Source organism: Schistocerca nitens, chromosome 4 (genome assembly GCF_023898315.1).
Source record: "Schistocerca nitens isolate TAMUIC-IGC-003100 chromosome 4, iqSchNite1.1, whole genome shotgun sequence".
Taxonomy (NCBI): Eukaryota; Metazoa; Arthropoda; class Insecta; order Orthoptera; family Acrididae; genus Schistocerca; species Schistocerca nitens.
The window spans coordinates 484,804,896-484,820,546 of record NC_064617.1 but is presented as its reverse complement, the minus strand read 5'-3'; the positions used below and the strand labels follow the sequence as shown (position 1 = coordinate 484,820,546).

At 43.3% G+C, this 15,651-nt stretch overlaps 1 protein-coding gene across 2 annotated transcripts in view; it reads right to left on the bottom strand.

The window, feature by feature from the left end:
• The window catches only part of LOC126251445 (cyclin-dependent kinase 14), a 525,593-nt gene that overhangs the window by 86,546 nt on the left and 423,396 nt on the right, over positions 1-15,651 (bottom strand). Inside the window, exon 1 of one of the 2 annotated variants that reach the window (XM_049951871.1) lies at positions 9,339-9,423. The exons of the other annotated variant lie outside the window; for it this stretch is intronic. Within the exon in view, the coding sequence (XP_049807828.1) occupies positions 9,339-9,384 (46 nt within the window). The 5' untranslated portion in view covers positions 9,385-9,423. Of the gene's footprint in view, positions 1-9,338; positions 9,424-15,651 lie in introns of those variants that run through there. 2 annotated transcript variants of the gene reach the window in all.

Genomic DNA, 15,651 nt, shown 5'->3' with positions numbered 1-15,651 from the left:
CTTTATCCGCCGATACTGGACGAGCTACTTTCACGTAAAATTTCTCGCCTGTGAGGAAATATACATAATGGATGTACGAGTACAGGTTGTCGCACATGGCTGACGACATACGGAAGTTTGGCTATCCGTGCACGATTCGGGGCTAGACCCAAATGGTAAGGCGATGCTCCCGTTAAGCGGTAAATCTGGGTTCGCGTCACGATTCGGCACAAAGTCTATTGTCGTCATTCCATTCTACAGCTGACTGTTGTCCGTATTTGCAATTGCGAATACATTTAATCAACTGTATGCCGTTTGCTGCGTTCTCGAGGCACTGCTGCTCTCTCGAGTTGTACCAGCTGATCGCTATGTGGTAATGGCATCGTTTTCAAAACTGAACTTCAATTCGTCATAATTCAGAAAATTTGTACGTAATATTTACAAATTACATACAAAAACCTTCCTCGTGAATCAGATATACATCTTTATTAGTGAAAACCGGATCAAGATCCTTACAACAGTTCCTGAGATTCGCCTACACATGCAGATGGACTGGTTGGTTTCGAGAGAAAGGGACAAAACCGACAAATGCAGGGGGCAGATTCCTGACTTGAAATGGAGGAAAAAAGGTCCTATGAACGTGTGCCCGGAAATGCATCATTGCCACGGTAGATGGCGTTGACGAATGAAAGTTCCTCTAGCCACGTGGCAGGTGTCCCTTGTGTTTTGCAGGCTGTGAGATAGACGCAACGTAATTCACGCAGCAGAATGGTCCGGTATTCATGTCGGGAACAGACTGGTGGGTCTGTGTACGGCCAAGCAGAGGGAAGCGGTCGAGAGGCAGCATGGTTATAGCAAAACAAGCATTCTCACAGACACGAACCACACCACAGAACATTTCAAGCCCTTTTTGAGCATTTCTATGAGCATGGGTCCTTTCAGGCAGACGAACGTGCAGGGAGGCGGCGGACTATGTGTACACCAGATTTTGAGGACCAGGTTCTACAGGATATTCAGACGAATCCAAGTACAAGCTCCAGGCAAGCGGTCAGCCAACATGATGTAAGCGAAATTACGATTATATGTATACTGCATGACAACCGTTACTATCAGCAGCAGATCTCCCTCTAAGGGTAGGATTTTGTTGATGTTTTTACACCAGACCATCACAATGGTGATATTTCTGCAGTCAATCCTCTTTACCGACGAAGGAACATTTACCAGAACTGGCGTCACCAATCTGCATAATCGTCACCTGTCGGATACAGACAATTCTCGGGGAATGGTTGAGGCATCGCATCAGCATCGGTTCAGCATGAATGTGTGGGCTGGAATTCTTGGCGACCATGTACTTAGACTAGTTATTATCCCACAGTGCCTTGACTGAGGAATGTAGCTCACTTCCTGCGGAATACTCTGCCTTTGGCGTAACGACAGGTTATGAGGTTTCTGTATGATGGAGCACCACCCCACTTCCACTTTACAGTTCACCGACACCTCAAAAAATGTTCAAATGTGTGTGAAATCTTATGGGACTTAACTGCTAAGGTCATCAGTCCCGAAGCTTACACACTACTTAACCTAAATTATCGTAAGGACAAACACACACACCCATGCCCGAGGGAGGACTCGAACCTCCGCCGGGATCAGCCGCACAGTCCATGACTGCAGCGCCCCAGACCGCTCGGCTAATCCCGCGCGGCCCGACACCTCAATAACATCTTCGCGGGATGGTGGATAGGAAGCGGAGGCCGTGTAACATGGCCTGCCAGATCCCCGGACTTAAACCTCCTGGGTTTTTACCTCTGGGGGCATCTGAAAAGCGTTGTGTATGCTGAATCAATTCCTGAAGTGCAGACCCTTCAATAGCGTGTTCACGACACCTGTGACGTAATTTAGAGGGAGGCTAGAATATGCGAAAGAGAGCGGCAATCCATAATGCGAAGTATGAACACGTGCATTGCATCCCATGGTGGCCACTTTGAACATTAGATATATGTATGAGAGAGAGAGAGAGAGAGAGAGAGAGAGAGAGAGAGAGAGAGAAAGAGAAAGAGAGAGGGGGGAGGGGGGGGGGAGGTGCTGCATTCACGAATGCTATTGTGTCCTGCAAGGTTCGCCGAGAAACGTCTGAAGAGAGATCGTGAATCGTGCTTCGGTAGCTCAGTTGGTAGAGTCCTTGCCCGTAAAAGGCAAAGGTCCCGAAATCGAGTCGCACTCTGGCACACAGTTTTAATCTGCCGGGAAATTTCATATCCGCGCACACTACGTTGCACAGTGAAAATTTCTTTCTATCTCCTCAGTTGTCCTCGCGAGGTTGAACTGGGAAGCATACAACCAACGGGTGGCACGTCTGTAGTAGATGGCTGGAAATTAAAAATGCTGCTGTAGTATGATGTGTTTTCGTGAAATCGGGTTTCAAATTTTACGAGCCTGTTGAACATCACACGAGAGCGCAAGCCGCCCAATAGCCGCGTTGCAGCAACCAGTTAAGGCATACAAAACAACAACAACAATAATAATAATAATAATAATCATTATTGTACAGTGCTGGGTAGGTATAATCGAAACAGAATAATGAATCATCGTGTGCACGTATTGGTACATAATGTTTATTATATCACTATTCCTTATTATACCACGATTATACCTCTCCACGAATGTCCCATAATAACTATCATTGATATTATCCTAGTCCCTTTCCGAAGAAAGGTGATTCACTGCTGCGATACGAGTGTATCCCTCGAATGCTATACGAGCAAATTACACTAGTCTGTCGCCTCCGCCGGTTGCACTTGGCGCCGTTGCTCGACTGCTGGCGTTCTCGTGTTGTATTCAACACGTTATTAAAATGTGTGAGAAGCGCATCATACTAGAGCAGCATCTATTACATCTAAGCATCTACACTGGCGTGCAAAACTTAATGACGAAAGTAACTTCTGCATGATGCGTCACTGCCAAGTAACATAGCTCTATGAAACTTGGACCAAAAATAGAAAGAACTGCTACACTGCAGTAGAGAAGGTAACAAAGTAATTAGGTGAACAGATATACCATATTTATTCAAAGACAATAATTAGATTCCACAAGGTTTGGTGAGGAGTTCTTGCGGTAGAGCGTTCCATTTCTCTATCAGCGCGATTAACAATTGCTGAATGGTGGTGCATGTGGATTTGCTGTAATATGTGGATATGCTGTAATATGCATCCCACACGTGCTCGATGGAATTTAAGTCGGGCGAACGGGCAAACCAGTCCATTCGCCCCATATCCTCATGTTCCATGAGTACCTCCACCTCCGTTGTTCGATTCGGTTGCGCATTTTCATCCATAAAAATGAAGCCAGGGCCGAATGTACTCCTGAAAAGACGCACATGCTTAAGGAAGACAGAGTCACAATAATGTGTACCAGTGAGTGTGCCACGTTCAAAGATTTGGAGGTCAGTACGTCGTCCCAACATTATACATTCCCACAACATAGCACATGGACCACCAAAACGATCATGTTCGACAATCCTTGACGTACAACCTATGGCGCGAAGTGGAAACATGAATACACCCAGGAACATTGTCGAACATATTCGCTTTGTTGGCCCAAGTGTTGTGGTGTGGGGAGGAATTATGTCGCATGGGTGTGATGAGAGAATCTTTGAAGATGGTACACTCACAGGTCAACGTTATTGTGACACTGTACTCCTTTCCCACGTGCGTCATTTCACGCCATTTTCATGGATGAAAATGCGCGACCGGATCCAACAGCAGAGGTGGAGCAGCTCTTGGAACGAGAGGATACTCGGCGAATGCACTGACCTGCCCCTTCCCCCGGCGTAAATCCTATCGAGCACCAACGACCCTCTCCAGTAGAAGTGAACCACGCTGGCGGAGGAAGGGTACGCCTTATGACAAGAACTCCTTGCAAATATCACGGCCAGCATGAGAGCACGTGACAGAGAGTGTACAGCCGTCCTTTGCGATCACACACACTGTTAAGATCCATGCTACGCTTTTTGTAATGTCCAGGGGACCGTCCTGAATCGGCGTGCATTTGTCTCTGAATAAAAGATTCATTTCTGTTAGTCTCATTGTGTGTTTCTTTCAAGTTCCATTCTCTACTATATTGTAGCAGTTATTTCTGTGTATCGTCCTAGTTTAATTGAGCTATATGTTACTTGGTAGTAATACACCATGCGAAAGTTGCGTTGGTACTTATGCTCTGGACAACAGTAGATATTACTAAACGTCTAATCCGGTTCATGAGTCGTGGTTCCTAGTGCACGGTCCAAGTTGCAGTTTGCCTATCTAATGTATAAAATATTCTCGGACTTCTTGCCGCGTTAATTCACAGTAAAACCTCGAGGCTTCGACGGTTACCTCCATCGTCTTCATCAGAAGCAACTGACTGTCAAAACTGCTGCTGTGGCCTTGCATAGCCGATACATGATTTCTGATTGGTCGGTGATTACGCACTGGTGTCGCAGATGGTGTCAGCGTCTGCGCTGGTGGCGCCGCCGCTCCCGTCGTAGCGGAAACTTTGCGATGAACATATCTCGCTGGCTCTTGTCTGCATCGACAGCTCGATTCCGTGCACCTCTAACATTATATCCGCTGTCACGGTTGAAGCTCTTCTCACACATTCTTATTTCTACCCCCTCTTTAATTACAGAATCCCATTATGTAAGAGCCTGGGACAAAACTTTTGTTTCGTCAAACAATATTTTCTGTTTGTTTGTGAGGCTCTGTTCAGCAACTGCAGATTTCAAAAAAAAAAAAAATGTTCAAATGTGTATGAAATCTTATGGGACTTAACTGCTAAGGTCATCAGCCCCGAAGCTTACACACTACTTAACCTAAATTATCGTAAGGACAAACACACACACACACCCATGCCCGAGGGAGGATTCGAACCTCCGCCGGGATCAGCTGCACAATCAATGACTGCGGGGCCCTAGACCGCTCGGCTAATCCCGCGCTGCAGATTTCACCAGTTTTCTACTTTTAATATGCCACTGAAGTTCTGCACAGCGGTCGGAAACGGTGCGGATGGACGGACCGATGTAATTGCTTCCGCACTCACTCACAAGGGATGTCGTAAATTCCAAGAATCCTAAAGCCGAGACTGTCCTTAACAGCACACAGCATCTCCTAATCTCTTAGGAGGTCGAAATATACATCTTACTTCGTCTTCCCACGACTCTGCCTATTTTTCTGGAAGTAGCGCCGCAGAAGGGAGGGAATGCAATCGGTGGCTCGTCATGTGAATGTTCAACATTTTCACGTTTCTTTTTCTTCGAGAACGCTGACTTTGTATCACGTGATCCGTTTCCGTTCTTTCGCAACACATACTTCAGATGATTAATTTCGGAAGCCAAACGATCCTCGTCAGCAACTGTTTTTTTCTCTGTGTATCAGTGCATTTCAAGGTATTCTCTTCTGGACTGGATAGTGAAAACTCTGGGCGCTAATATATAAATCAGTGTGCGTCGGCTTGCGGTACACTGAGTGGCCGAGACGTCCATCACCTCTAAAAATGGCAGTCTTCCCTCTTTCTCTGTGTCGACGGTGAACTGAACGTTTGGGTGCATACCGTTCATACGTTCCTGGAAGTGCTAAAGAGCTCTTATGCCGAGTAGCCAGACCATAAACCACAGCAGAAGCTTGACAGTCAATCGACGAAAGCTCGAGGTTTTACCCTGAATTCACGCGGCAAGGAGTCCGAGGTTGTTGTATACAACAGGGCCATCGTGAAACAGTTCGTTGCCTATCAAATGCCTTCCATGAACAACAATTTTTTTTTTAAATATTTCATGTAACTCTCGAGCGAACTTAAAAATTTTACATGTTGTCTTAATCTACTCATTCAGACGTATAATCTTACGTTAAAGCTTAAATACAATAGAACAAGTATTAAAGTTAGAAACGGTGTGTACTCCTTGAGGCAGCGTTATCTGACGGTGCGCCTGTTATACAGATTATATTCATCCAGTACTTGACTTAGCGACACCCAACAAACTTTACACATGCTTTTACGAAACTTTTTCGCTGTTCATGCAGGAAAACGGCAGCGTAAGACATGACGTATTAATTTATTACTTCTTTATCTCTGTTCACAATATATTTTGCACACAGAAACTACATACACCTCTGAATGCACCTGCTGGATTATATGACAACACAATAAGTAGTTCAGGAGATATGACGTCATAAATATTGAGATGTGCAGGAAACTAGCATTTGTTTAAAACGGAGCGCAAATTACCTGAACTACACTCATCGAGTGTTTGATAATGAGCGTACTTAGCGACTTCCGACAAACTTTGAATTTGTATTTAAATTTTTTCTCGCTTACAAGCTTAACGTCAATTTTTAACACACTGGTGTACTAAAACCGTGCGAAAGATGAGCAAACTCGGTGGCTCGTTGGGAACATGCTTTGCTTGTGAACAGTCTTCAAGGAAAATCATTACAGTGTCGGGGACCCATCGCATGTTTCGCATCAGGTAACACTGTCAGCTCAGATATGGGAGCGGACAAACTTCGTTACGGTGTAAATGTGCTTTGAAACTGTCGCTAGTTTGCCTGTGATCTTAATTAGAAGAGCACGTGGAAAAGTCTCGCCCTGGTAAAAGACTGCGTTGATAACGAAATATTTTTAAGTTTGCTTTTGATGTTTGAAGATGGTCAATAACGCAAGTGAAATGACAAATTGATTTGTGCGGTAGTTTCATTTATGCAGATTTTTAAAGAAGTCATGGTGCGTATGTTTCATTAAAATGGATGAAATTAAACAGTGTATATCATTATTTTTTCCTTTACTCTGGACGGCCTACTCTCAAATATAAATTAATCTAAAATTGACAAGCTCCGCAAGGCTGCCCAAATACTGCAACTACATGTGAAAACTCTGGTGTTGAACGATCGACAATTAAAGGCGTATGTAAAAGGTGATGAGTTAACTATTAGGATGTTAAGTCCGCTATTGGTGAAATAGCAATTCAATGCTGATCAACAGAAAATGCGCGGAAGAAATTTCTCGGTAACATTTGGACCGTCTTCATAACATTCCAACAAAATTATGCGCCGATTTGTTAATTTGAATGAGATTTGAGACCATTCTTTCAGGCAAGAAACGAAACAGCAAAATCAGTGGTCCTGCGATAAAAAGTCGAGTTCATATGCCGGCATTGATATAGAATGTTTTCGTGGATGCCAAAGGAATCGTTAGTTTTTATTATCTCGCAAGGGTAAATCGTGTCCTAGACATTAGGTAAGTCCTATGAACCAGGGGGAAAGTCAGAAGTGCGGTGTGTAAAATTAGAGAGAAAAGCGTTATGAAGACGCATATATCCACGAAACTGATTTTGTAACGTGAAAATCGAGAAATATGAACTGTTGAAACTTCCGCTTCACACAGTCCCGAGTCCAAGCCGCGCGGGGTGGCAGCGTGGTCTGGAGCGCCTTGCCACGGTTCGCGCGGCTCCCCCCGTCGGAGGTTCGAGTTATCCCTCGGGCATGGCTGTGTGTTGTCCTTAGCGTAAGTTAGTTTAAGTTAGATTAAGTAGTGTGTAAGCCTAGGGACCTATGACCTCAACAGTGTGGCACCAAAGGAACTCACTACAAATTTCCAATTTTCCCAAGTCCAAGGAATATTGTTGTTGTAAAGTGGAGGCGTAATCGCAACCACAGAATGCTTATTTGGCAGGACTCGCAGAATCGCAGTTCAGTACTGAATCTATTTACGGGAAAGACATTCGGTTAGTGTACTAACTTGAGGAATACTGGCACTCATAATTGTCAACATGTGTTTTAAGAGTGTTCTATGTACATACTACTATTACTGTACACGTAAAGGAACACATTTATTTTGCTATTCTTTTACTGTATTCAGTAACTGTTGCTGTCCACCACGGCAATAGACGAATTGAATACAATACAATAATGAATGTGTTACAACCGATACGTGTTCCACACGTAAATGGCCGTCTGAAGAGTTCCTCAGTCAAGACAGTCAAGAACAGAACCAGCGGTAGGCGACAATGGGAAAACGAGTGCACTTGTGAACAAAGATCCTCAGAGACATTGTCTTCCTAGTAGTTTTCGTTTACACAGCAGCTCCCGCAAGAGTGTGTTTCATCGATCATTAGTAAATCCAGTTTAAGTCTAGTCGCAATCTGAATGGGCAGGTTTCTTCCTGTGGTATAAGTGGGGCACTGCACAAATGGTTTAGTTCATATTTAACTGGAAAAATGCAGACGATTGAAATTAACAGTACAGATAGTCTGCAAAAATCAGCACAGTCCTCTAACTGGGGAAGTATCAATAATGGTGTCCCACAGGGTTCAGTCTTGGGTCCCTTATTGTTCTTAATATAATTATTAATGACTTGCCACTCTGTATTCATGAAGATGAAAAGCTAGTTCTTTTTGCTGATGATATAAGTATAGTAATCACTCCCAACGAGCAAGAATCAGCAGAGGAAATACTAAATAACGCCTTTCAGAAAATTATTAAGTGGTTCTCTGCACATGGATCCTCACTAAATTTTGAGAAAACATAGTTTATACAATTCTGTACAGTAAATGGCACAACACCATTGATAAATGTAGACTACGGACAGAAGTCTGTTGCTAAGGCAGAATATTCAAAATTTCTGGTTGTGTGCACTGATGAGAAATTGAATTAGAAGAAACACGTCGATGATCTGCTGAAACTTATACTATTAGGGTTATTGCAAATTTTGGTGATAAACATATCAGTAAATTAGCCTACTATGCCTATTTTCATTCACTGCTTTCACATGGCATCATATTTTCGGGTGATTCATCACGAAGAGAAAAAGTATTCAATGCACAAAAGCGTTTAATCAGAATAATAGCTGGAGCCCACCCAAGATCACATTGCAGACATTTATTTAAGGAACTCGGGATATTCACAGAACTTTCGCAATACATATATTCACTTATGAAATTTGTTATTAATAACCCATCCCTTTTCGAAAATTACAGTTAAGTGCATAGCTACAACACTAGAAGAAAAGATCTTCACTATTCTTGATTAAATCTCACTTTGGCACAGAAAGGGATGAATTACGCTGTCACAAAAATCTTTGGTCATTTGCCAAATAGCATTAAAAGTCTGACAGATAGCCAACCTACATTTAGCAGTAAATTAAAAGAATTTCTGAATGACAAATCCTTCTAGTCAATAGATGAATTTTTAGATACGAAGTAGTAACTGTAAAAAAAATTAATTATTTTGTGCAAAGAAAACTTATGTTAAAGTGACACTTCCACATCATTACGAAATGTCGTATTCACGATCTATGGAACAGCCGCCTCCAGCAGGCAGGCAGCGGGTACTCACTGGCAGCAGTGGGTTCGGCAGGTTCGGGCGCCGCAGTGCACACCATGCTCACAGCCGGGATGTGAGTGCGTGCTGCTCACGCGAGCGTTAGGCGCACTGCTGTTCTCTCTCTTCCCCTCCATGTCGTCACCACACGAAGCTGGATGCGTTGCACGCAAAGGAAAATTACTAACCACAGAGGCAGGTGCCGAAGCAATCTGCAGCGTTACCAACCATTATGATCTGTGGTATCGCGTACACCGCCTTTCCAAAAAGTTACGAGACTGATTTTATTGTGGGCCTATACGCGACGTCAGCGCAGTAACAACGGAACGGATGCAGTTTGAACTAATAACTACCAACAACAGATGTGCTATCGACCACTCAGACGTGAGCAGGCAGTGTTAAATAGTGGCCGTAGTTCGACAACACTGACGCGCCTCAAATTGCAATGGAGCACCATCTCTAAATCAAGTGTTCAAGACATTGTCTGTAAAGTTTTGAAGACATTGTCCAGAATGTTTTGAAGAATAGAAAAGTGTGTGTAAAGTCTGTGCCGCACACATTGTCTCCTGAACAAATACAAGGACGCGTTGAAACATGGGGCGACCTGAATGAAATGCAAAACGAGGACAGCCCTTTTCTGAAAAAAAAAAGAAGAAGAAGAATCACCGTTATGGGACTTAGTGTTATCAGTACGAAGTGCAGAAACTCACACAAAGGACCAATGCTTTGACGATATAACAGACATTCACGCCAACGCCATGTTCGAGTTGAAGAACATCCCAAGGAAAGACTTTTCTAACAGTTTCACATTGTTGTATGAATGATCTGTGCGTTGTACTCAAGAGGGGAAAAGACTACGTAGAACACCTGAAGCACTAAAAGCACCACTTTAACGTCTCTCTCTCTCTCTCTCTCTCTCTCTCTCTCTCTCTCTCTCGCTCTTTTTTTTATTTTTTTTTATTCCAGTCTTGAAACATTTTGGAGTGGCGGAATGTATGTCGCCAGCAAAACAAATTTGGTCTGCAAAGAGACGCTAGATAGAGAGAGTGAGACACACACTCACGGGGAGAGGGGGAGGGAGAGGGAGAGGGAGAGGGAGGGAGAGGGAGGGAGAGAGAGAGAGAGAGAGAGAGAGAGAGAGATACGGCGTAACTTACAAGACGAACAGAGGATGTATATACAAATGCCATTAGTCCATTACTGTGAAGCAGCCGTTTCATTACTATATAGGGTGAGCCCAAACTGGAACCATAATATTCTGGTGATGAGGGGTATTTTCTTAGTATTCTGGTGTATGATACCCGTGGTCTGGCTCGTTACAGAGTAATAAAGTAATTTCAATTAATTCGGTTTGGTACAGCAATTGCCTTAATAATGAAAAAGCCTGCAATATGGAATCATCAATGCGAATAATACAAAACATGCACTAACCTCAGACGAAATAAACACACTTTTATCACTGTGTATGATCTGTTCTCTTTCTGTAAAGTACAGCAAGTGACAAACGCAAAATTGTTCAACCATAAGTATTGTTCGAAGTGTCAACCATCACGACCACGGTAGAGTGTACAGCGAAGCACCATCGACTGTCTTACACTCTCAAGAATCTCAAGAGATCACTACTTACGCGGCTGCGACAATCCTAGCAACTAGCTCCAAGCTAATATCGACTGGAGTCTCATAAACTAGGCTCTTCGCATACCCCCCCCCCCCCCCCCCCCAAAAGAGTCACTCAGTTCAAAATGGGTCTGAGCACTATGGGACTCAACTGCTGTGGTAATCAGTCCCCTAGAACTTAGAACTACTTAACTAACCTAAGGACATCACACACACCCATGCCCGAGGCAGGATTCGAACCTGCGACCGTAGCAGCAGCGCGGCTCCGGACTTGAGCGCCTAGAACCGCACGGCCACCGCGGCCAGCAGTCACTCAGTCTCGCCTCTGTTATGTAACAGGACCTCCGCGACTACCTACTGTTGTCCAAACGAAATGCAAATACTCTGTAACAAACCACGGAGACGACAGGTCAAACACTTAGAAAATATCACTGAACAGTCCTAAAAATTTCTGGTTCAAGTTCGGGTTCACTCTGTATACTCGTACATGATGTCACATGGTACATGATGTGTCAGATGACATAACATGGGCATCCATAATTTTTCGGCAGACGTTCAAGAAGTAAGCTTTACGGCATTTAAGATTACACGAAAGAGTGTGGACTTTGTTGTATGATTAATGATATTATCATCATGCCACAGACTTTTTTATGCTTTTCCAGCCCGTTTTCTAATATCATACATCCATCTTCCGTTAGCTCATCGGCACTGTCTCATCTCTTCGAATCCAGCAAAGAAATTCTTTGCTCCCATTACCATCCATTCCCCCACCTCCATACCATTTTCATTACAGTCATAATTATTTCTTCCACTCCAGTCTGTTCTCGTATTCATTTACTTGTTTTCCAATCTCCACTAGTAACTGTAAGCATGCATCTCTCTTCAGTTTACTAGCCGAACATTTCGTAAATGGTTCCAGCTATCGGAAGAAAGTATCTTCTTTGTCTACCGAAGTACTGAAGCAACTACGGTTTTTAAATAGAGCTATATACTATTAAGGGCATTCGAATCCTCTCGGAAAGAGTAGTTCACTGGCATGTCTTTTTCTTAAGGTTTGTAGCGAAATTTTCGCAAAAATAGCTAATTACTTTTCTAAAAAGAAATGCCAAGACAAACGACAAGACTTTATCTATGCTTCACATCGCTATGTTTCCGGAATCTGCCGGAGTCCTGTTCGGCTACGTTACGCCATCAGCGAATAAGGGCCTGCGTCTGCGAAATTTCCCACTCTCCTTTAAAGAAACGGATATATAAAATGATAGGACAGGGAACTGAATGACGCAAGCATTATGCATTACTACGCCATCACGTTCTCTGTGCGAGTGGGCTTGTTAGATGGTTCAAATGGCTCTGAGCACTATGGGACTCAACTGCTGAGGTCATTAGTCCCCTAGAACTTAGAACTAGTTAAACCTAACTAACCTAAGGACATCACAAACACCCATGCCCGAGGCAGGATTCGAACCTGCGACCGTAGCGGTCTTGCGGTTCCAGACTGCAGCGCCTTTAACCGCACGGCCACTTCGGCCGGCAGGGGGCTTGTTAGAAACCGCTTTCGGTTCAGCGCGGCAGCGAACGTTCGGCACGTGCGCTCTACAAACGGCCCAGCTGCAATCCATTGTCGCGCCTGCCTGCTCGGGGCCACATTCACATGCTGGTTTATTAAACAAGCGAGACATTCGAAACTCATTAGCAGCACTGCACACAGACACAGAAAAAAAATGTAAATCCTGAGCACGACATCCTGTCTGTAGCTTTCCACACACTTATGCTCATAATATTAACTCCTTCTTGGTGAAATGACATTAATTCCTAATGATTCTGAATTGAAGATGAGTATTAATACTTTTCTTTTTGAAAGGTTGCTGTGCTAATTAAAAAGTAAATTTTCCTGTTTCATTGCACGCAAAGCAATGAGCGGTGAGCGCAGAAGTTCTCGCAGTCGGAGAAAAAGTTACATCAACCGTCTTTTGGGATGCGCATGGTGTGATTTCGTGGTATGTAGAATGACTAAGAATTAAGAGATATTGCGATAACCTGTTTGATTACATGAGTCATTCTGGACAACTGCTGCTGTAAATCAATGTCACGAGGGAATCACATGGATGATTATTTAAAAAAAAAAATGAGGAATGGTGCAGCAGATTCTCTTCAGTAGTAACAAAATACGGGAACATACTTTTAAACTTACTATATAATGTATGATAAATGTCCTACGTTATGTCTATCGTCATATCTCCAAACTTCAACAACTCAAGTAGTTGACAAAACTCAGCATTGCCTGGGTATTCATTTTGCCAATTTTCTATTAGAAGCGAAAACAAAAAAATGAACTCTGTTTGTAGCGTAATATTGAAAAAAATTTATTACCATGTATTCGTGGGAACACCTCTGAAATTATGAAACAGTTGTACAAAGGAACATGCATAATGCACGAACATATAAGTACGGCGTCCAAATTGAGAAAAAAAGTCTGCAAAATACAAATTCTCTGTAAAGTTTATTCAACACTGGACTTGATTACAAACAATATATCTAGTTACATGTCCAAGCAGCTGGGCGCAGATGCTTCGAGTGTCTACAACGCGAATTTGTACAAGTATCTATGTCAATTCCTCTTCATAGCTCTGTAGACGGCTATTGTTTTCATCTACAGCCGTTTGTGCTTCGTAGTTAAAACCTGTCAAAAGTGCTGCCACGTGTCAGGGAGTCCACTATAGGGGTGTCCCAGCAGTAAAGAATAAATGTATTAAAACTTTATGCACGATGCGGCATTTTTTCACACATCTCAATGTTTATGATGCGAATTCTCTTGAACTATGTATAGTACAGTGATATATTTGTGTATGTAGATTCAGCGGCATAAGTGGATATTGTCTGCAAAATTTATTGCGAATAGAGTTCGTAGCAATGAAGTAATAAAATTAAACGTCACGCATGATGCGGCAATTTTTCACCCATCTCACTGTTTAAGACGTTATGATAGGCAGGTGGTTTTTGCAGCTATTGTTGCTAGACTATATAGGGTATGTGTACCATGTTGGGCTGAAATCTGTCCAGTGGTTTAGGAGATGTGGAACATACACACTTAAATAAACCCATTTTTATAATATGTCTGGATGGATGTGGATATGGATGCCCTTCTCAAGTCAGTCTGTGAATCAACATATTCAAAATTTCAGATTTATTTTAGCGTATTTAGAAAAAAAATTAATTTTAAACCCGGCCACGGTTGATATCTTTAGAAGCAACACTCCAAACTAATCTTGCGACTGAAGATGCGCGAAGACGGATACACGTAATCCACAGTTTAGTTTGTGGTATCGCCCCAATGGTGTGTCATGGACAGAAGCACCGAGCAAGGTGGAACACTCTTAACACACTGTATTCGCGCCTGGATAAAGCACGCCGGTAGCGATCCGAGAGGCATCAGAGTATCACTTATCACAGGCGTGTGTACAGGGTTTGTTACTGTCTCCCCTCCCCCTCTGCACCAACACCTCCCCCCCCCCAATAGCATGTCCAAAATATAGCTTGCCGTCACCCCACATTCAACGTGTTACAGATGCCTACGATTTTACAAATATATACCTACCAGTTCCACAATTTAAATATTTCTGTCAAATCATCCAGGAAAATGGGATCGAAACAAAAGCGAAGGAAATAAGATGCGAAAAGATGAAAACTGCATACCGACTTACCCAAGGTACCTACAACAAGAAGTTATCTCCAGGCACACTCAATACACACTGCCTCTATGGCTGCCGTACACTTAAAAAATGAGAAAAAGGAGCGCTGAATCGTAAGAAAAATTTTAGGCCGAAAAATTGTAGACGAACAATAACGAATCAGAGGTAGACAGGAAATCAAACAATATAGAAACATCCATAAAGATATTGGAAAACGCAACTTAAGATTCTATGGTGACATTAAGAGACTGAACCCAGACAGACTTTCAAATCAAATAGTCGAATTATTTCACAAAAGGCGCAAAGCCAAAATGGACACCATGATATGGACTGGCGAGATCAAATTTCATCTTAAATTGGCAAGATTATACCACAAAATGTCAAATACCGCGATATCATATATACGAGTATTGTCGCACCTCCTTTTACCCGGCATAGTGCAGCAAGTCGACGTGGTATGTACTTAAAAGTGTTTGGAAGTCCCCTGCACAAATATTGAGCCTTGCTGCCTCTATAGTCGTCCATAATTGCGAAAGTGTTCCCGGTGCAGAATTCCATGTTGGGCGATCTGGGTGGCCAAACTATTCGCTCGAAATGTCGATAATGTTCTCCAAACCAATCGCGAACAACTGTGGTCCGATGACATGGCGCATTGTCATCCATAAAAATTACATCGTTGTTTTGGAACTTGACGTCCATGAAGGGCGGCAAATGGTCTCCAAGTAGCCGAACATCCGGAGGACCCAGTCCAGACCAAGTACACACAACCCACACCATTATGAGGCCACTATCAGCTTGCAGAGTGCCCTGTTCACACTTTGTTCCATGGGTTCGTGGTCTCTGCGGCACACTCGAGCCCTACCCATCAGCCCTTACCAACTCAAATAGGGACTCATCTGACCAGACCACAATTTTACGGCATCTAGGGTCCAACCGATGTGGTCAAGAGCCCAGAGAGACGTTGCGGGCAATGTTACGCTGTTAGCAAAGGCACTCGCGTCGTTAGTCTGCTTCCATTGCCC